This window comes from Petromyzon marinus, unplaced genomic scaffold (genome assembly GCF_048934315.1).
Source record: "Petromyzon marinus isolate PM22_M1 ecotype Great Lakes invasive population unplaced genomic scaffold, UKy_Petmar_22M1.pri1.0 PM_Scaffold_17, whole genome shotgun sequence".
Lineage (NCBI taxonomy): Eukaryota > Metazoa > Chordata > Hyperoartia > Petromyzontiformes > Petromyzontidae > Petromyzon > Petromyzon marinus.
In genome coordinates this window covers 1834589-1858334 of record NW_027423135.1, presented here as the reverse complement: position 1 = coordinate 1858334, position 23746 = coordinate 1834589, and the positions used below count along the sequence as shown (strand labels likewise).

The 23746-nt window shown below is 54.1% G+C and overlaps 1 protein-coding gene across 4 annotated transcripts in view; it reads left to right on the top strand.

Annotated features, from left to right (window-relative positions):
* LOC116956727 (phospholipase D1-like) overlaps positions 1-23746 on the top strand; it is a 100159-nt gene that overhangs the window by 58515 nt on the left and 17898 nt on the right. For 3 of the 4 annotated variants that reach the window (XM_076063660.1, XM_076063661.1, XM_076063662.1), the window contains 9 exons: positions 325-712; positions 3775-3840; positions 4571-4678; positions 9539-9657; positions 14061-14174; positions 14628-14738; positions 16981-17069; positions 19253-19366; positions 21432-21481. In XM_076063660.1, coding sequence (XP_075919775.1) covers positions 325-712; positions 3775-3840; positions 4571-4678; positions 9539-9657; positions 14061-14174; positions 14628-14738; positions 16981-17069; positions 19253-19366; positions 21432-21481 — 1159 coding nt within the window. Of the gene's footprint in view, positions 1-324; positions 713-3774; positions 3841-4570; positions 4679-9538; positions 9658-14060; positions 14175-14627; positions 14739-16980; positions 17070-19252; positions 19367-21431; positions 21482-23347; positions 23464-23746 lie in introns of those variants that run through there. The other variant, XM_076063663.1, reaches the window with a different exon arrangement.

The window sequence follows — 23746 nt, the reverse complement described above, 5'->3', positions numbered from 1 at the left end:
CCCGTGTCTCCTCCACGTGTCTCCCTCCACGTGTCTCCCCCACGTGTCTCCCCCATATCTCTACCCTGTCTCCCCCATGTCTCCCCGTGTCTCCCCGTGTCTCCCTCCACGTGTCTCCCCCCACGTGTCTCCTCCACGTGTCTCCCTCCACGTGTCTCCCCCCCGTGTCTCCCCCCCCCGTGTCCCCCCCCCCCCGTGTCTCCCCCATATCTCTACCCTGTCTCCCCGTGTCTCCCCGTGTCTCCCCGTGTCTCCCCGTGTCCCCCCCATATCTCTACCCTGTCTCCCCCGTGTCTCCCCCCCGTGTCTCTCCGTGTCTCCCAGCTGACCCACACGAGTGAGCGCGCTCCGATGTCTCCCATCTCCACCGACTCCCTCACCGATCTCTCCGTCAAACGCGGCCGCGGCGGCGGCGAGGAGGTGGAGGAGGAGGTGGAGGAGGAGGAGGTGGAGGAGGCTTCCGATGGTGGCACCGGCTCCGTGTCCCCGCGCCAGCGAGTGGCCAGCTGGGGCACGGCCATCCGCGCCGTGCTGCGGCCCTCCGGGCCCGACGGAGCAGGGGGGGGGGGAGCCATCGCCGACGGGGCGGCGGCCAGGGGCGGCGCCAGGGGCGGCGCCGGCACCACCGCGGCGGGGGGGGTCGAGGGGTCGGAGGAGCCCGACGGCGCCGGAGCCTCCGGCAACCGCGACCTCATGGACAACATCGTGCAGCGTGCGTGGGGGCGGAGGTGGTGGTGGGGTTGGGGGTGGTGAGATGGGGGTGGTGGTGGGGTTGGTGGTGGTGGTGGGGTTGGTGGTGGTGGTGGGGTTGGTGGTGGTGGTGGGGTTGGTGGTCATGGGGTTGGGGATGGTGAGATGGTGGTGGTGGGGTTGGGGGTGGTGAGATGGTGGTGGTGAGGTTGGTGGTGGTGGTGGTGGGGTTCATGGGGTTGGTGGTGGCGGTGATTGCGATAGTTGTTTTGGTTGTGGGGGCTGGAGTGATCTGAAGGCATGGGCCAAATCAGCTCAATAACAACGGCAGGAGGCTGCCAGACTTCTGTGCAGCCCATGGGCTTGTCATTACCAATATGCTGTTCCAGCAATGGCGCATCCACACAATGTCGTGGATGAACGCCGGGTCCAAGCAAGAACATATGCTGGACTACGTAGTGGCGGAACAGCGGATACGGGCCCATGTCCTTGACACCCAGAACCTACCGTGGAGCTGATCTGCCCACTGACCATCGACTCGTTGTCTGTAAGATGCGCCTGCCATTCCTCCGCTCCGGTGGTGGGTGCACACCCAGGACCCCATTTAAACCCACAGTGCCCTGGTCTCAGCTAGCTGATAAAAGTTGCAAGCGAGAATTTCATCATCGCTTGCGGCCGGGGTTGGCATCGTTCCTCATTCTTCCTGATGCTGAGGGAAAATGGGCGAGGTTTAGGACTGTGGAGTATTCAGCTGCATTAGCTGCTTTGGGTACACGGTCCAGACCTCCCCAGAGACCCTGGCTGACAGAGGAGGTGTTCTGGCTGGCTGAGACAAAGCGACAGGCCCACTCTCATCGGCTACAGCATGCCACATCAGAGAATGAGGAGGCTTACTGCAGCCTGCGCTCGGAGGCTCGGAGAGCCATGAGGCGCTGCAAGGATGGGTGGTGGTCGCGGGTTGCTGATGAAATGGCATCTGCCTCAGTAGACCGTGATTACAAATAATTCTTCAACTCCAAAAAGGAACCTGCAGTGCCACACCTATCACCATCCTTGAAGGAAAGAACGGTGATCTGATTTCTGACCTCCAGGAACAGGTTTACTGAGAATATCTGTGAGATCCTGCGGGAGAGGAAATCCCTCAGCCTGGAAAACATCAGGGGACAAAGTGGGGATGACCCTGCTGAGGCTGCGGTGCCTCAAATATTGGAAGAAGTCACCCCCTGTGAGCGCCAGGCTGAGGTGCCATCTCTTGAGGAAGTACTGAAGGCGATCCAGAGTCTGAGACCAGGAAAGGCAGCGGGCAGAGATGATCTCCCAAGCAAAATGCTGAGGGAGGGTGGCGTTTGTGCACAGACTGCCCTACGTGACATCATAATAACAGTCTGGACCACTGGACGGGTTCCGCAGGATTGGAAGGATGCCCTGGTGATCCTCCTCTTTAAGAAGGGGGATCGCACAGACTGTAACAACTACAGGGGCATCTCACTCCTCAGTTTGCAGGGAAAGGTCCTGGCAAGGCTTAATCAACATCGCCTTGCCACGCACGCTGAGGAGAGGCTTGCAGACCCCCAACGTGGTTTCATCCTGCACAGATGCCATTTTTTCTGTCCGTCTGCTACAACAGAGGTGTAGGGAATTCCAACAAGACCTACATCTCTGCATTATTTACCTGGTCAAGGCCTATGATACCATCAGTAGGCCTGGGCTCTGGGTTGTTCTTCGTGCTTTTGGAGTCCCTGACCCTCTGCTCACGATCATTAAGAACCTTCATGATGGTGAGCGGGCCCGGGTAAAACTATGTCGCCAGGAGTCGGAGCCATTCCCTGTTCACCTTGGAGTGCGACAGGGATGTCCTCTGGCTCTCACATTATTTAACATCTATTTCGACCACGTAGTTCGTGAAACTGTACCGGAGGAATTTTCCTCTGGTGCAGATACAATGGGAGGCTGATCGATGCCCGGGTGCGGTCAAGGGATGGCTCTATTGGTCAACCACGTTATGTATGCCGATGATCTGATGATTGCTGCTCACTCCGAGGAGGAGTTGGAGGTGATGCTGCTGAACCTGGAGCATGCCACTAAGAGGTGAGGCCTTACCATCAGCCCCACCAAACTAAATCCCTGACTGGGTGTTTTGTGCCAACAGACACTCCAGCCCCACAAATCCCAATTGGTGATGGGGCAGTTGTGGAGAGAGTGGAGAGTTTCCCATACCTGGGCAGTGTGCTTAAGACCAGAATCCGTTGAGCGGCATTATATTTTCATCGGTTGCGTAACGCTGTGTGGAAGCTACCTGGTCTGCCGCTCCACACGAAGCTTCGCGTCTTCTCGGCCACGGTCATTCCCTCCCTTCTCTACACTTGCGAAACGTGGACCCCCCTAATGGAACATCTTCGCCGGTTAGAAACATTTAGGTTGGCCCGCCTACGATCCATCCAGGGTTTAACCAGGCTGGATTGTATGAGGAGCTCACAAATCCTTGAAAGATCTGGGCAAGGTCCCATCGGTGAGCTCCTTCGGCAGGCAAGGCTGCGTTGGCTGGGTCATGTCGCCCGCATGCCCAGCCACCGCATGCCTAAACAGTTTTTTTCGGCCTGATAGAGGGGGCTAAATTGGGACAGTGCCAGCTAGAGAAGAGATGGAGTGATGTGGTACAGGAGGATGTGGAGCTGAGTGGACTTTCCGATGACTGGTACCAGCGGTGTCAAGATCGGCCTCTGTGGAGGAGGCTCGTGAAGGATGCTACTGGGCAGTTGGAGGCTGTCGCCCTCCAAGGCACAGGTGGTGCATCAGCCACTCGTCTCAGTCATCTCAGTCAGTCGACCAGTGGCACCTGGGTCTGTTTCGTGACCTCATGCCAGCGGGCGTTCGACACTTCACGTGGCCTCGACGTGCACATAGCCTGGCACAAGCGTCGTGGTGACATCACCACCACTTAGTAGCGAATGGCGGTTGTGGTGATTGTGGTGGTGGTGATGGTGGTGGTTGTGGGTTGGTGGCGGTGGTGGTGGTGATGTCTCTGTGTGGCGATGGTGGTGGCGATGTTGCGGTATTGATGTTGATGTCCCGGTGGTGGTGTAGGTTGGAGAGGCGTCCTGAGGAATCGACTCACCAGGGAATCGAGGTCGACCTGGAAGAAACCTGACGGTGAGATTCGCTGCACCGTGAGGCCACGTGACAGACCCAGCACGTGCCGTGGGTTGACTGCTGTGCCAGGCTAGGTGCAGGAGGAGGTCACTGGACAGACCCAGCAGGTGCGATGGGTTGACTGCTGTGCCAGGCTAGGTGCAGGAGGAGCTCACGGGACAGACCCAGCAGGTGCCATGATGGTGGTGTTGGTGTTGATGATGATGGTGGTCATGGTGGTGGTGATGGTGGTGTTTGACAGAGGACACCACCAAACACCACACCACCACTGGCACCTGGGTCTGTCCCGACACCTCCTGCCAGCAGGGAGCCTTCGACACTTCACGTCTTCATAGTGCACCTAGCCTGGCACAGGCCCCGTGTTGACATCACCGTCACTTGGTGGTGAATGGCGGGTGTTGGTATTGGTGATGGCGGTGGTGTTGGTGATGGTGTTGGTAATGGTGTTGGTAATGGTGTTGGTAATGGTGTTGGTGATGGTGTTGGTGATGGTGTTGGTGATGGTGTTGGTAATGGTGTTGGTAATGGTGTTGGTAATGGTGTTGGTAATGGTGTTGGTAATGGTGTTGGCGGTGGTGTTGGCGGTGGTGTTGGTATTGGTGATGGCGGTGGTGTTGGTGATGGTGTTGATGATGGTGTTGGTGATGGTGTTGGTGATGTTGTTGGTGTTGGTAATGGTGATGGTGTTGGTGATGGTGTTGGTGATGGTGTTGGTGATGTTGCTGGGTAGACAAGGAGCGAACGGCCACGCTCCAGGGCCAGGCGAGGTTCTGGCACGGCAAGGACTACTGCAACTTCGTCCTCAAGGACTGGGTACGCCTGGACAAACCTTTTGACGGTAACTCCCCCGCTACCACCACCACCATCAACACCACCAGAACCACTACCACCATCAACACCACCATCACCGCCACCAGAACCACTACCACCATCAACACCACCATCACCGCCACCAGAACCACTACCACCATCAACACCACCATCACCGCCAGAACCACTACCACCATCAACACCACCATCACTGCCACCAGAACCACTACCACCATCAACACCACCATCACCACCACCAGAACCACTACCACCATCAACACCACCATCACCGCCAGAACCACTACCACCATCAACACCACCATCACCGCCACCAGAACCACCATCAACACCACCATCAACACCACCATCACCACTACCACCATCAACACCACCATCACCGCCACCAGAACCACTTCCACCATCAACACCACCATCACCGCCAGAACCACTACCACCATCAACACCACCATCACCACCAGAATCACTACCACCATCAACACCACCATCATCGCCACCAGAACCACTACCACCATCAACACCACCATCACCGCCACCAGAACCACTACCACCATCAACATCACCATCACCACCAGAATCACTACCACCATCAACACCACCATCACCACCACCACCAGAACCACTACCACCATCAACACCACCATCAACGCCACCAGAACCACTACCACCATCAACACCACCATCAACACCACCATCACTACCAGAACCACTACCACCATCAACACCACCATCACCGCCAGAACCACTACCACCATCAACACCACCATCAACACCACCATCATTACCAGAACCACTACCACCATCAACACCACCAGAACCACTACCACCATCAACACCACCATCACCGCCAGAACCACTACCACCATCAACACCACCATCACCACCAGAACCACTACCACCATCAACACCACCATCACCACCATCACCACCAGAACCACTACCACCATCAACACCACCATCACCGCCACCAGAACCACTACCACCATCAACACCACCATCACCACCAGAACCACTACCACCATCAAGTCCACCATCACCGCCACCAGAACCACTACCACCATCTACACCACCATTACCACCAAAACCACTACCACCATCAACACCACCATCACCACCAGAACCACTACCACCATCACCACCACCGCCACCAGAACCACTACCACCATCAACACCACCATCACCACCAGAACCACTACCACCATCAACACCACCATCACCACCAGAACCACTACCACCATCAACACCACCATCATCACCACCAGAACCACTACCACCATCAACACCACCATCATCACCACCAGAACCACTACCACCATCAATACCACCATCACCACCAGAACCACGACCACCATCAAAACCATCATCACCACCAGAACTACCGCCACCAGAACTACCACCACCAGAATTACCACCACCATAGTTTCATAGTTCATTTATTTGGTATAGCCCTGTGAGCCATTCGGCTCTTGAATCGGGTGCAACCGCAACAAACAAAAAACATGAACAAGAAAACATCTTAAAGTGATTATTATGTGACTGTGCAAACAGAAAATACAGGAACAAAAATATCAAAATATTCCTGAAATAGCACCGTACACCAACGCTGTGTGCAAAAATCCCAGTGGGATGCAAGTCAAATAACAACAACAACAACCACAAGACAACTAAGATTAAGGCCATCAGTCTAACTCCGTACTACAATAAACAAAAACATGGCCAAAACAAAAAAACTTTTCGAAATCACCAAAAATAAAAGCCATAAATCTAATGTAACAGTGATCATAGGGACTGTGACCGAATTTTTTACAATAAACTACATAAATAAATTATAACACCAAAATCTAGAGCCATATTTTAAGCCACTGAATAGCAGTGGCAGCTAGGGTTGTACAACTCCTCTAGAGCAGTTTTGAGTGAAGATCTCATAGGTAGTGATTCAAGTTGCAGTTTATTGGCAATAGCATTCCAGACCCGGGGGCATCAATAGCAAAGGCCCTTCCTCCAGTTTTTGTACGGCATTAGGGAATGTGAAGCTGTAAATGAGCGAAGACCTGAGGTCAAATTTGTTCTTTGAAACAGAGAGGAGATCCAGTAGGTAGTCTGCGGAATTTTTTGTAAGTACATCGTGAATAAATAAGATCTGGTGCACAAGCCGTCGAACATTAAGAGATGTTAAGTTTGACCCAATGTATAGATCACAGTGGTGAGTCCTATATGGGCAGTTCAATGCAAATCTTAAGGCCGAGTGATAGATGGAATCAAGCTTCTTCAGTACAGTACTTGGAGCTGATTTATACATGATGTCACAGTAGTCAAGTAGAGGCAGTAAGGTAGCTTTTATCAATTCCAAATGGAACATTGGGGGGAAGCAGTGCTTGTGTCGATACAGAAAACCAATTTTTATTTTTGTCTTTTTACCAATATAATCAATGTGATCTTCAAAACTAAGTTTTGAATCCAGGATGACCCCAAGATATTTATAGATCTTGACTTGCTCCATTTGATAATTATTCAAGGAATGTAATTGGGGAAAAATAACTTCCTGCTTTAGTCCCGGAGAGAAGCATAGCACCTTGGTTTTGGAGGTATTCAGGACTAGTTTAAGAGAAACAAGCTGATGTTGTAGTTTGTTGAAATCACCCTGGAGCTTAGCAATCACGTCATCCAGAGAGCGGCCAGCAGTAATCAGTATCGTGTCATCTGCAAAAAGATTTACCCTGGAATGATCCAGTTCAGTGCCCAAGTCATTGACATAAAGAGAGAACAAGAGGGGGCCGAGGATGGAACCCTGTGGAACCCCTTTTGTTATCTTAACACTGTTTGACCTCCAACCATCTGTGAATACAGTTTGGGTGCGAGAAACGAGGTAATTTTTTAACCATTGTACTGTGTTCTCGGAAAAACCGAGGCAACTTAGTTTACTAAGTAGGGTGTTGTGGTCAACTGTATCAAAAACTTTGGACAGGTCAAGAAAAAGACAGGCACAGTACTGCTTATTATCAAGGCTATTGTAAATTTGATTCAAAGAGTCTAATGCAGCAGATGTGGTGCTGTATTTTTTCCGGAACCCAGATTGTTTTAGATGTAGTAGATTGTTGGTGGACAGGAAACTGCTAATTTGGTAGTTCAATAATTTTTCAAAAATTTTCATCAATGGGGACAAAATTGAGATAGGTCGGTAGTTATTGGGATCATCTTTAGGGCCCCCTTTGTGAAGTGGACGGACATAGGAATGTTTCCATTCTAGAGGAACTGATGCTTCTTTGATGGACAAGTTTAAAATATGGGCTATAGGTTTGTATATTAGGTGACCAACAGTTAGTAGAGCAAAGACAGGAAAACTATCTGCTCCGGTAGAGGAGGACCCTTTGAGGTAGGACAGTTGTTTCAGAACATTACTTTCGTGGATTGGTTGAAACTAAATTCGTTTAATGTTTGGACAGGGGTGTAGGAATTTGCAGGAGCAGGGGTGACTCCCAATACATTATCAAAAAGTTTACCAGCTTCAGAAAAATGAAGGTTAAAATTGTCAACTATTTTTTTGGGATCTGAAAAATATTCCCCATTTCGGTGAAGCTCAACGGGCAGATTTTCTGTTTTGGATGCCTTTTCGATAGATTTGATTGTTTTCCAAAAAATCCTGGCATTTCCATGTGATTCCAGGAGAGTGGAGGAAAAATAGGCATTTTTTGCATGCCGTATTTTTTTACGCATCTATTCCTTAAAATCCTGTATTCTAGCCAGTCATTTACCAAATTACTTTTCTGAGCACATGCCCAAGTCTTGTCCCTAGTTTTAATGAGCTTTGTAATCAAAGGATCATACCATGGTGGTAGGTTGCCTTTAGTTTTAAATCTAACCAACGGAGCATGTTTGTTAAGAATTTGGCGAAACGTGTACCTTAAAGTCTCCCAAGCCGTAGTCAGGTTGGGGATATCACAGACCTTATCAATATCCGAGTGAAGCACATCATTTGTAAATGCCTGAGTGCTGAAGTGCCTCAAAGAGTGCTTCTCAACAATTTTAGGGGGGGCTTTGGGTCTGGCTGATGATCTCACACCAAAAATGAAGGAGTGATCACTAAGGTTATTACCCAGAACACCAGTCAGTGCGAAATTGTGAGGGGCATTTGTCAATAGGACGTCAAGCAGAGTTGACTGTCCCGGATTGTTTAGGTTGGGTCTTGTGGGGACATTTATTAATTGAAACAAGTTAAATTCATCTGTAAAATTTGTGGCCACGGCCGGCGGGTTTAGCCAGAATTACCACCACCAGAATTACCACCACCAGAATTACCACCACCAGAACTACCACCACCAGAATTACCACCACCAGAACTACCACCACCAGAATTACCACCACCAGAATTACCACCACCAGAACTACCACAACACCACCAGAACTACCACCACCAGAACTACCACAACACCACCAGAATTACCACCGTCAGAACTACCACCACCGCACCATCGCCACCACGATCAGAATTATCACCACCACCACAACCATCACCTGCACAACAACCACCACGACCACTATCACCACCACCTGTACCACAACCACCACGACCACCACGACCACCACGACCACCACCACGACCACCACGACCACCACCACGACCACCACGACCACCACCATCACCGTGACACGGTGCGCTGAGTCCCCGGCGTTCAGCCTCTCCACCGCAGACTTCATCGACCGGCACGAGACTCCGTGCATGCAAACATCAGAACCACCACGACCACCACCACCACCACCATCACCGCTACCATCACCAACACAACCAGAACCACCGGAACGATGACCACCACCGCCACCACCGCCGTGGCACCGCCACGTGACTCGCCGGCGTGCCGCGTCTGCGCCGCAGACTTCATCAACCGGCACGAGACGCCGCGGATGCCGTGGCACGACGTGGCGGCCGTGGTGCACGGAGCGGCGGCGCGAGACGTCGCTCGCCACTTCATCCAGCGGTGGAACTACACCCGGGTGAGACTCCTGCCGCACCCCGACACAAACACGCGGTGACAAGCAGAGAGGCGAGCGGATGGACGAACGTGTGCGCGTGTGTGTGTGTGTGTATGTGCAACTCTGTCGTGGACAGTGCTGTGGGGGGAGGGCCAATTCCGATTGGCCCCTCCCCTCATGGCGTCTGTGTCCACCACAGTGGCTAAACGGGGGCTCTGGACGGGTGCGAGGGGCTGGTAACCCCTCCACCTTCAATTAATTACCACTAAACCACGAGTTAAACTGAAATATGTAACCAATAAGCTTGTGCCGGAGGCCCCGGGGGGACAGGCGTCTATGACGTCTCCTGGCCAAACCCCAATTGGCGGAGCCAGGAGATTGAATCTCTAACCTTGGGGCTCCTCCAGAAACAACGAAAAGCCACTACGGATGGCCACGTGGAATGTTTGAACGCTCACTGCGTAGGAGAGGCTGCCACTCCTCTGTCGGGAGCTGGACCGGTACCGCCTGAATACTAGATTTAAAGCTTTCGTGACTGCAAGGATCAATACTCTTTGGTTCTGTTGGGTAAAGTTACGTAGGTAAAAAAAAACAAAATACCAAAAATCACGACGTTTTGGTATTTTGTTTTTTACCTACGTGACTTTACCCAATAGAACCAAAGAGTACCGCCTGAATCTCTGTGGCATTCAGGAGGTCCGGTGGACCGGTTCTGGCTCCTGCCACCATGAGGGGTGGACAGTCCTCTACTCGGGGCAGGAGACTGCCAAACAACAGGGTGTGGCTCTTCTTTTTAACAAAACAATGAAAGGGGTGTGGGAGCGTGGCGGTGAGGTGTGGGAAGCTGTAAGCCCCAGGCTACTTTGGGCTCGCCTTCCCATCAACCGGAGGTGAGGAGTGGTGGTCGTGGTTACTTATGCCCCCACCGAAGACGAACATCCGTGGAGGGATGCAGGCAAAGCCGATGAATCAGATGCCTTCTATGACCTCCTGTCACAGGTGCTAGCTAAAGTGGCACCTCGGGATAGAGTCATCTTGTTGGGTGACTTCGATGCCCGAGTTGGTCATGATGCTGGCACCTGGTCTGGAGTGATTGGAGGGCATGGGCCAGATCAGCTCAATAACAACGGTAGGAGGCTGCTAGATTTTTGTGCAGCCCATGGGCTTGTAATTACCAACACGCTGTTCCGGCATCGGCGCATCCACACAACATCATGGATGCATGCCGGGTCCAAGCAAGAACATCTGCTGGACTACATAGTGACGGACCAGCGGATGCGAGCCCATGTCCTTGACACCAGGACCTATCGTGGAGCTGATCTGCCCTCTGACCATCGACTAGTCATCTGTAAGATGCGCCTGCCATTCTTCCACTCCGGTGGTGGGTGTACACCCAGGACCCCATTCCAACCTAAAGTGGCCTGGTCTCAGTTATCTGATGAAAGTTGCAAGCGAGAATTTCATCATCGCTTGCGGCTGGGATTGGCATCGTCCCCGACTCCTCCCGATGTCGAGGGTAAATGGGCAAGGTTTAGGACTGTGACTCATACAGCTGCATTGTCTGCTTTGGGTACGCGGTCCAGACCTCCCCAGAGACCCTGGCTGACAGAGGTGTTCAGGATGGTTGAGAAAAAGCGACAGGCCCAATGTCATCGGCTACAGAATCCCACGTCAGAGAATGAGGAGGCTTACCGCAGCCTTCGCTCGGAGGTTCGGAGAGCCGTGAGGCGCTGCAAGGATGGGTGGTGGTCGCAGGTTGCTGAGGAGATGTAATCTGCCTCAGTGGCCCGTGATCACAAATCTCTATGTAACTCCATCAAAAAAGTAACCTGCAGCGCCACACCTATTACCCTCAGGGGAAAAAAACGGTGATCCAATCTCCGACCCCCAGGAAAAGGTTTGCAGATTTGCTGAGCATTTCTGTGAGGTCCTGGGGGAGGGGAAATCCCTCAGCCAAGAAAACATCGTGGCACAAAGTGAGGATGACCCTGCTGAGGCTGCGGTGCCTCAAATATTGGAAGAAGTCACCCCCTGTGAGTGGCTGGCTGAGGTGCCATCTGTTGAGGAAGTACTGAAGGCGATCCGGAGGAAAGGCACCAGGTAGAGACGATCTCCCAAGCGAAATGCTGAGGAAGGGTGGCGTTTGTGCACAGACTGCCCTATATGACATCATAACAACAATCTTGACCACTGGACGGGTTCCGCAGGATTGGAAGGATGCCCTGGTGGTCCCCCTCTTTAAGAAGGGGGACCGCACAGACTGTAACAACTACAGGGGCATCTCACTCATCAGTGTGCCGGGAAAGGTACTGGCAAGGATTATTCAACATCGCCTTGCCAGGCACGCTGAGGAGAGGCTTGCGGAGCCCCAATGCGGTTTCAGGAAAGGGCGGTCCTGCCATATTTTCTGTCCGTCTGCTACAGCAGAAGTGTAGGGAATTCCAACAAGACCTACATCTCTGCTTTATTGACCTGGTCAAGGCCTATGATACCATCAGTAGGCTTGGGCTCTGGGTTGTTCTTCGTGCTTTTGGAGTCCCTGACCCTCTGCTCACGATCATTAAGGACCTTCATGATGGTGAGCGGGCCCGGGTAAAACTACATGGCCGGGAGTCAGAGCCATTCCCTGTACATCTTGGGGTGCGACAGGGATGTCCTCTGGCTCCCACATTATTTAACATCTATTTCGACCACGTAGTTTGTGAAGCCTTCAATAGCTGTACCGGGGGAATCTCCATATGATACAGATATAATGGGAGGCTGATCGATGCACGGGTGCGGTCAAGGGATGGCTCCCTATTGCTCAACCACGTTATGTATGCTGATGATTTGGTAATAGCTGCTCAGTCAGAGGAGAAGTTGGAGACATTGCTGCTGAGACTGGAGCGTGCCACTAAGAGATGGGGCCTTACCATCAGCCCCACCAAAACTAAGCACCTGCCTGGGTATTTTGTACCATCGGACACTCCACCCCCACAACTCCCAATCGGTGATGGGGCAGTTGTGGAGAGAGTGGAGAGTTTCCCATACCTGGGCAGTGTGCTTATGACCGGCTCCAGTTTAACAGCAGAGGTCTCACTCCGAATCAGTCGAGCGGCAATATCTTTTCATCGGTTGCGTAACGCTGTGTGGAAGCTACCTGGTCTGTCGCTCCGCACTAAGCTTCAGGTCTTCTCGGCCACGGTCATTCCCTCCCTTCTCTACGCTTGCGAAACGTGACCCCCCTAATGGAACATCTTCGCCGGTTAGAAACATTTAGGCTGGCCTGCCTACGATCCATCCTGGGTTTAACCAGACTGGATTGTGAGGAGCTCACAAATCCTTGAAAGATCTGGGCAAGGTCCCATCGGTGAGCTCCTCCGGCAGGCAAGGCTGCGATGGCTGGGTCATGTAGCTCGCATGCCCAGCCACCGCATGCCGAAACAGCTTTTGTTTGGCCGGATTGAGGGGGCAAAGCGGGCGCGGCACGGGCTAGAGAAGAGATGGAGTGATGTGGTACAGGAGGACGTGGAGCTGAGTGGACTTGCCGATGACTGGTACCAGCGGTGTCAAGATCGGCCTCTGTGGAGGAGGCTCGTGAAGGATGCTACTGGGCAGTTGGAGGTAGTCGCCCTCCACAACAACGGAGGGCGGAGGAGCGACGCTCACAAAGCACAGCAGGTTGGCACAGTAGGGGGCACAGGTGGTGCATCAGCCAGTCATCTCAGTCAGTCGACCCGTGGCACCTGGGTCTGCCCCGTGACCTCCTGCCAGCGGGCGTTCGACACTTCACTTGGCCTCAGGGTGCACATGGCCTGGCACAAGCGTCGTGGTGACGTCACCGCCACTTAGTGGCGAATGGCGGTTGTTGTGTTGTATGTGTGTGTATATGTATGTGAATGTGTGTGTATGTGTGTATGTGTATGTATGTGTGTGTATGTATGTGTGTGTATGTATGTGTGTGTATGTGTGAATGTGTGTATGTGTATGTATGTGAATGTGTGTGTGTATGTGTGTATGTATGTATGTGTATGTATGTGAATGTGTGTGTATGTGTGTATGTATGTGAATGTGTGTGTGTATGTGTGTGTGTGTGTATGTGTTTGTATGTGTGTATGTGAATGTGTGTGTGTATGTGAATGTGTGTGTGTATGTGAATGTGTGTGTATGTGTGTATGTGAATGTGTATGTATGTGTGTGTATATGTATGTGAATGTGTATGTGTGTGTATGTGTGTGTGTGTATGTGAATGTATGTGTGTGTGTATGTATGTGTGTGTGTATATGTATGTGAATGTGTATGTATGTGTGTGTATGTGTGTGTGTATGTATGTGTGTGTATGTGTATGTGAATGTATGTATGTGTGTATGTGTGTGTGTGTATATATATGTGTGTGCCGTGTGCCGTGTCGTCGTGGTCTCCGCCTCCGCCGTCGCCGCCGCCAGACGATGAAGAAGAAGAAGTCAACGGCGACGTTCCCCATGTTGGTGCCCAAGTCTCTGAGCACGGCGGACGAAGCAGCCCGCCGCGTGCCGGGGTCACAGCCCCTCACCGTGCAGGTGGGGGTGGGGCAGCACCACGTGGGGGAGACACGGGGGGGGGGGACACGGGGGGGGCACGGGGGGGGTACACACGGGGGGAGACACGGGGGGGGAGAAACGGGGGGAGACACGGGGGGGAGACACGGGGGGGGGTACACGTGGGGGAGACACGGGGGGGGGACACGGGGGGGGAGACACGGGGGGGGCACGGGGGGGTACACGGGGGGGGAGACACGGGGGGGGCACGGGGGGGGTACACGGGGGGGGGAGACACGGGGGGGGGACACGGTGGAGACACGGGGGGGGGGGACACGGGGGGGGGGGGAGACACGGGGGAGACACGGGGGGGGGGAGACACGGGGGGGAGACACGGGGGGGAGACACGGGGGGACACTGTGGGGTGGGGACACGCGGTGGGTCACGGGGACACAAAGGCAGCTCACCCCCCCCCCCCCCCCCCCACGTGAGTAGATCCTCCGCTCAGCGTGCGACTGGTCGGTGGGGATCAGACGCGTGGAGGACTCCATCCTGCAGGCCTACGTGAGCGCCATCCAGCGCAGCCGCCACTACATCTACATCGAGGTAGCCCACCACAACCACCACCAACACCACCAACACCACCAACACCACCACCACTACCAGCACCACCACCACAACCACCCACAACCACCACCAACATCACCACCACTACCAACACCACCAGTACCAACACCACCACCACCACCACCACAACCACCCACAACCACCACCAACACCACAACCACCCACAACCACTACCACCACTACCAACACCATCACCACAACCACCCACAACCACCACCAAGACCACAACCACCCACATCCACCACCAACACCACCACCACTACCAACACCACCACTACCAACACTACCAACACCACCACCACAACCACCCACAACCACCACCAACACCACCACCAACACTACCAACACCACCACTACCACCACTACCAACACCACTACCAACACCACCACCACAACCACCCATAACCACCACCAACACCACCACCACTACCAACACCACCAACACAACCACCCACAACCGCCACCAACACCACCACCACCACCAACACTACCAACACCACCACCACTACCACCACCACAACCACCAACACTACCAACACCACCACCAACACTACCAACACCACCACTACCACCACTACCAACACCACTACCAATACCACTACCAACACCACCACCCATAACCACCACCACTACCAACACCACTACCAACACCACCACCACAACCACCCACAACCACCACCAACACCACCACTACCAACACCACCACCACAACCACCCACAACCACCACCAACACCAACACTACCAACACCACCACTACCACCACTACCAACACTACCACAACCACCCACAACCACCACCAACATCACCACCACTACCACCACTACCAACACCACCACCAACACCACCAGTACCAACACCACCACAACCACCCACAACCACCACCAACACCACAACCACCCACAACCACTACCACCACTAACAACACCACCACTACAACCACCCACAACCAACACCACAACCACCCACAACCACCACCAACACCACCACCACTACCACCACTACCAACACCACCACCACAACCACCCACAACCACCACCACCAACACCAACACTACCAACACCACCAACACAACCACCCACAACCGCCACCAACACCACCACCACCACCAACACTACCAACACCACCACCACTACCACCACCACCACCACAACCACCAACACCAACACTACCAACACCACCACTACCACCACTACCAACACCACCACCACAACCACCCATAACCACGACCACTACCAACACCACTACCAACACCACCACAACAACCACCCACAACCACCACCAACACCACCACTACCAACACCACCACCACAACCACCCACAACCACCACCAACACCACCACCAACACCAACACTACCAACACCACCACTACCACCACTACCAACACCACTACCACAACCACCCACAACCACCACCAACACCACCACTACCACCACTACCACCACCACCACCACTACCAACACAACCACCACCACCACTACCAACATCACCAACACGACCACCACTACTACCACTACCATCACTACCACCACCACCACTACTAACACCACCACCACTACCACCACTACCACCACCAACACTACTACCAACACCACCAACACCACGAACACTACCACTCCACCACTACCACCAACACCACCACTTCCACCACTACCACTACCAACACCACCACCACTACTACCACTAACACAACCACCAACACCACCCCCACTACCACCACCAACACCACCACTGCCACCACCAAGACCACCACTACCACCACCACTACCACCACTACCACCACCACTACCACCACAACCACCACTACCACCACTACCACTACCACCACCACCACTACCACCACCAACACCACCACCATCACTACCACCACTACCACCACCAACACCACCACCACTACCACCACCACTACCACCACCACCACCACTACCACCACCACTACCACCACCACTACTACCACCACTACCACCACTACCGCCACCAACACCACCACTACCACCACTACCAACACAATCACTACTACCACTAACACCACTTCCAACACAACCACTACCACCACCAACACCACTACCACCACTTCCACCACTACCAACATAACCACTACCACCACCAACACCACCAACACCACCACCACCACTACTACCACCACCAACACCACCAACACCACCACTACCACCACTACCACCACCACCGCTGATCGTTCGACCCCCCCACGACCCCCCCAGAACCAGTTCTTCATCAGCTGCTGCGACGACAAGACGGTGCTCAACGGCATTGGAGACGCGCTGGTGCAGGCCATCCTCAGCGCACACCGGTAACAAAGATCCCCCGTGTAGCCTCAACACACTGTAGGGGCAAGTGCTGTTAGTAGCGAGTAGCACCTATGAAGGTAGACAGACACAGATCCCCCGTGTAGCCTCTAACACAATGTAGGGGCAAGTGCTGTTAGTAGCGAGTAGCAGCAGCACCTGTGAAGGTAGACACAGATAAAGATCCCCCGTGTAGCCTCTAACAGACTGTAGGGGCAAGTGCTGTCAGCGAGTAGTAGCAGCACCTGTGAAGGTAGACACAGACAAAGATCCCCGTGTAGCCTCAACAGACTGTAGGGGCAAGTGCTGTTAGTAGCGAGTAGCAGCAGCACCTGTGAAGGTAGACACAGACAAAGATCCCCCGTGTAGCCTCTAACAGACTGCAGGGGCAAGTGCTGTTAGTAGCGAGTAGCAGCAGCACCTGTGAAGGTACAGACAAAGATCCCCCGTGTAGCCTTAACAGACTACAGGGGCAAGTGCTGTTAGCGAGTAGCACCTATGAAGGCCGGAACGGTACACGAGGGGGTGGGTGGCCAGCACCACGCCCGACCGCCTTTGTCTCCCCAGTGGCACCAGGTACTCATGTGACGCTGAGTCGACCTAGGGTAGGCCCAGGACCGGTTCAGATAATCGTCGCCAGGTTCATAGCGCAGCGCGCTAACCGCTACACTACCGCTCCCCACACGTGTACACACACACACGTGTACACACACATACACGTGTACACACACGTGTACACACACGTGTACACACACACACACCAGTGTACACGCACACACTGTGTACACACACACAGTGTATACACACACACAGTGTACACACACACCAGTGTACACACACACCAGTGTACATACGTGTACACACACACACGTGTACACACACACGTGTACGCACACACGTGTACACAACTACGACCGCCATTCGCCACTAAGTGGCGGTGACGTCACCACGACGCTTGTGCCAGGCCATGTGCACCTTGAGGCCACGTGAAGTGTCGAATGCCCGCTGGCAGGAGGTCATGGGGCAGACCCAGGTGCCACGGGTCGACTGACTGAGATGACTGGCTGATGCACCACCTATGCCCCCTACTGTGCCAACCTGCTGTGCTTTAGCCACCCAGCGCTCCGCTCGTTGTTGTAAGCGTCGCTCCTCCGCCCTCCGTTGTTGTTGGAGGGCGACTGCCTCCAACTGTCCAGTAGCATCCTTCACGAGCCTCCTCCACAGAGGCCTATCTTGACACTGCTGGTACCAGTCATCGGCAAGTCCACTCAGCTCCACGTGTACACACACACGTGTACACACACACACACGTGTGTATATGCACATGTGTGTGCATGTACACACACGCGCGCGTGAAATTCTCGCATGCGATGGCCGGATTGAGGGGGCTAAACGGGCGTGGCACGGGCTAGAGAAGAGATGGAGTGATGTAGTACAGGAGGACGTGGAGCTGAGTGGACTTGCCGATGACCGGTACCAGCGGTGTCAAGATCGGCCTCTGTGGAGGAGGCTCGTGAAGGATGCTACTGGGCAGTTGGAGGCAGTCGCCCTCCAACAACAACGGAGGGCAGAAGAGCGACGCTCACAACAACGAGCGGAGCGCCGGGTGGCTAAAACACAGCGGGGTGGCACAGTAGGGGGCACAGGTGGTGCACCAGCCAGTCGTCTCAGTCAGTCAACCCGTGGCACCTGGGTCTGCCCTGTGACCTCCTGCCAGCGGGCGTTCGACACTTCACGTGGCCTCAAGGTGCACATGGCCTGGCACAAGCGTCGTGGTGACGTCACCGCCACTTAGTGGCGAATGGCGGTTGGTGTTGCATTGTGGGTAGAGCTGTGCAGCGTGAGGAACCCGTCGAGCCGAGTTGGCTTCCCGCTCAGAGCCACCACCACCATCACCACCACCACTACCACCACCACCATCACCACCACTACCACCACCACCACCAGGAGTGACAGCGATTAGCTGAGCCGGTCCTGGGCCTCCCCTAGGTCGGCTCGGCCTCAAAGTGAGTGCCCGTGTGCGATGTGTTGTAAACATCGCCAGCACTGGGGGGAGACAAAGGCGGCCGGGCGTGTGTTGGTTCCTGGCCAAACCCCTCCGTGTAGCCACGGTGCCCGGCCTTCGCCAACAGCACTTGCCCCAACAGTCAGTTGAGGCTACACGGGGGACCTTTGCCTTTGCGTGCAGGGAGGGTCGCCGGTTCCGCGTGTTCGTGGTGCTGCCCCTGCTGCCCGGGTTCGAGGGGGACATCTCCAGCGGCGGTGCCAGCGCCATCCACACCATCATGCACTTCAACTACCGGTGAGGCCCACAGACTCACCACCACCACCACACAGAGACCCACAGACTCACCACCACCACACAGAGACCCACAGACTCACCACCACCACCACCACACAGAGACCCACAGACTCACCACCACCACACAGAGACCCACAGACTCACCACCACCACCACACAGACCCACAGACTCACCACCACACCATCATGCACTTCAACTACCGGTAAGACCCACAGACGCACCACCACCACCACACAGAGACCCCGAGACTCACCACCACCACCACCACACAGAGACCCACAGACTCACCATCACACAGAGACCCACAGACTCACCACCACCACCACACAGAGACCCACAGACTCACCACCACACCATCATGCACTTCAACTACCGGTGAGACCCACAGACTCACCACCACCACCACACAGAGACCCCGAGACTCACCACCACCACCACACAGAGACCCACAGACTCACCACCACCACACAGAGACCCACAGACTCACCACCACCACCACCACACAGAGACCCACAGACTCACCACCACACCATCATGCACTTCAACTACCGGTGAGACCCACAGACTCACCACCACCACCACACAGAGACCCACAGACTCACCATCACCACCACACAGAGACCCACAGGCTCACCACCACCACACAGAGACCCACAGACTCACCACCACCACCACCACCCAGAGACCCACAGACTCACCACCACCACCACACAGACCCACAGACTCACCACCACTACCACACAGAGACCCATAGACTCACCACCACCACCACCACACAGAGACCCATAGACTCACCATCACCACCACACAGAGACCCATAGACTCACCACCACCACCACACAGAGACCCACAGACTCACGACCACACCATCATGCACTTCAACTACCGGTGAGACCCACAGACTCACCATCACCACCACCACCACCACCCAGAGACCCATAGACTCACCACCACCACCACCACACAGAGACCCACAGATTCACCACCACACCATCATGCACTTCAACTACCGGTGAGACCCGTAGACTCACCATCACCACCACACAGAGACCCCGAGACTCACCACCACCACCACCACACAGAGACCCATAGACTCACCACCACCACCACCACCACACAGAGACCCACAGACTCACCACCACCACACAGAGACCCACAGACTCACCACCACCACCACCACACAGAGACCCACAGCCTCACCACCACACCATCATGCACTTCAACTACCGGTGAGACCCACAGACTCACCACCACCACCACACAGAGACCCACAGACTCACCATCACCACCACACAGAGACCCACAGGCTCACCACCACCACACAGAGACCCACAGACTCACCACCACCACCACCACCCAGAGACCCACAGACTCACCACCACCACCACCACCACACAGACCCACAGACTCACCACCACTACCACACAGAGACCCATAGACTCACCACCACCACCACCACACAGAGACCCATAGACTCACCACCACCACCACACAGAGACCCATAGACTCACCACCACCACACAGAGACCCACAGACTCACCACCACACCATCATGCACTTCAACTACCGGTGAGACCCGTAGACTCACCATCACCACCACCACAAAGAGACCCACAGACTCACCACCACCACACAGAGAACCACAGACTCACCACCACACTATCATGCACGAACGCCCGCGGGCGTTCGTGGGGAGCGATAGTGTAGCGGTTAGCGCTACGCTGCACTATGAACCTGGCGACCCGGGTTCGATTCCCGCTCACTGTGTGTGTGTGTGTCACTGTGTGTGTGTGACTGTGTGTGTCACTGTGTGTGTGTGTGACTGTCTGTGTGTGTGACTGTCTGTGTGTGTCACTCTGTGTGTGTCACTGTGTGTGTGTCACTGTGTGTGTGACTGTGTGTGTGTGTGTGTGACTGTGTGTGTCACTGTGTGTGTGTCACTGTGTGTGTGTGACTGTGTGTGTGTGTGACTGTGTGTGTCACTGTGTGTGTGTGTCACTGTGTGTGTGTGTGACTGTGTGTGTGTGACTGTGTGTGTCACTGTGTGTGTGTGTGACTGTGCAGGACCATGTGCCGTGGTCGCTATTCCATCGTGGAGAGGTTGACTGCCGAGGGTGACCACCACCACCACCACTAACACCAACAACATCACCACCACCAACTCCAACACCACCATCACCACCACCACCACTAATACCAACACCACCATCATCACCACCAACACCACCATCATCACCACCAACACCACCAACACCACCAACACCACCATCACCACCACTACCACTAACACCAACAACATCACCACCACCAACTCCAACACCACCATCACCACCACCACTAACACCAACAACATCACCACCACCAACTCCAACACCACCACCACTAACACCACCACCACCACCAACTCACCACCACCACTACCACCACCACCAACTCACCACCACCACCAACTCACCACCATCACCAACTCACCACCACCACTACCACCATCAACTCACCACCACCACCAACTCACCACCACCTCACCACCAACACCACTAACACCACCATCACCACCACCACTAACACCAACACCACCATCATCACCACCAACACCACCACTACCACCACCAACTCACCACCACCACCACCAACTCACCACCACCAACTCACCACCACCAATTCACCACCACCACCACTACTACCACGACCACCAACTCACCACCACCACTAACTCACCACCACCACTACCACCACCAACTCACCACTACCACTACCACCACCAACTCACCACCACCACCACCAACTCACCACCACCACTACCACCACCAACTCACCACCACCAACTCACCACCACCACTACCACCACCAACTCACCACCACCACCAACTCACCACCACCACTAACCAACACCACTAACACCAACACCACCACCACCAACACCACCAACACCACCACTACCACCACCACAAACTCACCACCATCACCATCACCACCACCAACTCACCACCAACTCACCACCACCAACTCACCACAACCACCACGACCACCAACTCACCACCAACACCACCACCACCACCAACTCACCACCACCACCAACTCACTACCACCACCAACTCACCACGACCACCAACACCAACACCATCACCACCATCGTCACCAACTCACCACCACCAACTCACCACCACCACCACCATCACCATCGCCACCACCATCACCACCAACCCACCACCACCAACTCACCACCACCAACTCACCACCACCACTACCACAACCACCACGACCACCAACTCACCACCACCACCATCATCACCATCACCACCACCATCACCATCACCACCACTACCATCACCACCACTACCATCATCATCATTACCATCATCACCATCATCATCATCACCACCATCATCATCACCACCACACTCCAACCGCCACTGCGACCACTGTGTACTCACTGTGTGTACTCACTGTGTGTACTCACTGTGTGTGTGTACTCACTGTGTGTGTGTACTCACTGTGTGTGTGTACTCACTGTGTACTCACTGTGTGTGTGTACTCACTGTGTGTACTCACTGTGTGTGTACTCACTGTGTACTCACTGTGTGTGTACACTGTGTACTCACTGTGTGTACTCACTGTGTGTGTACTCACTGTGTGTGTGTGTACTCACTGTGTACTCACTGTGTGTGTACTCACTGTGTACTCACTGTGTGTGTACACTGTGTACTCACTGTGTGTACTCACTGTGTGTACTCACTGTGTGTGTACTCACTGTGTGTGTACTCACTGTGTGTGTACTCACTGTGTACTCACTGTGCGTGTGTACTCACTGTGCGTGTGTACTCACTATGTGTGTACTCACTGTGTGTACTGTGTGTGTACTCACTGTGTGTGTACTCACTGTGTGTGTGTACTCACTGTGTGTACTCACTGTGTGTGTGTGTACTCACTGTGTGTACTGTGTGTGTACTCACTGTGTGTACTGTGTGTGTGTGTGTTAGTGGGGTCTGCGTGGGTGAACCACGTGTACTCACTGTGTGTGTACTCACTGTGTGTACTCACTGTGTACTATGTGTGTGTGTACTATGTGTGTGTGTGCTAGTGGGGTCTTCGTGGGTGAACCACTGTGTACTCACTGTGTGTACTCACTGTGTGTGTTTACTGTGTGTGTACTCACTGTGTGTGTGTACTGTGTGTGTACTCACTGTGTGCTAGTGGGGTCTGCGTGGGTGAACCACGTGTACTCACTGTGTGTGTACTGTGTGTGTACTGTGTGTGTGTACTGTGTGTGTACTATGTGTGTGTACTATTAGGGTCTGCGTGGGTGAACCACGTGTACTCACTGTGTGTACTCACTGTGTGTGTGTACTGTGTGTGTGTACTCACTGTGTGTGTATACT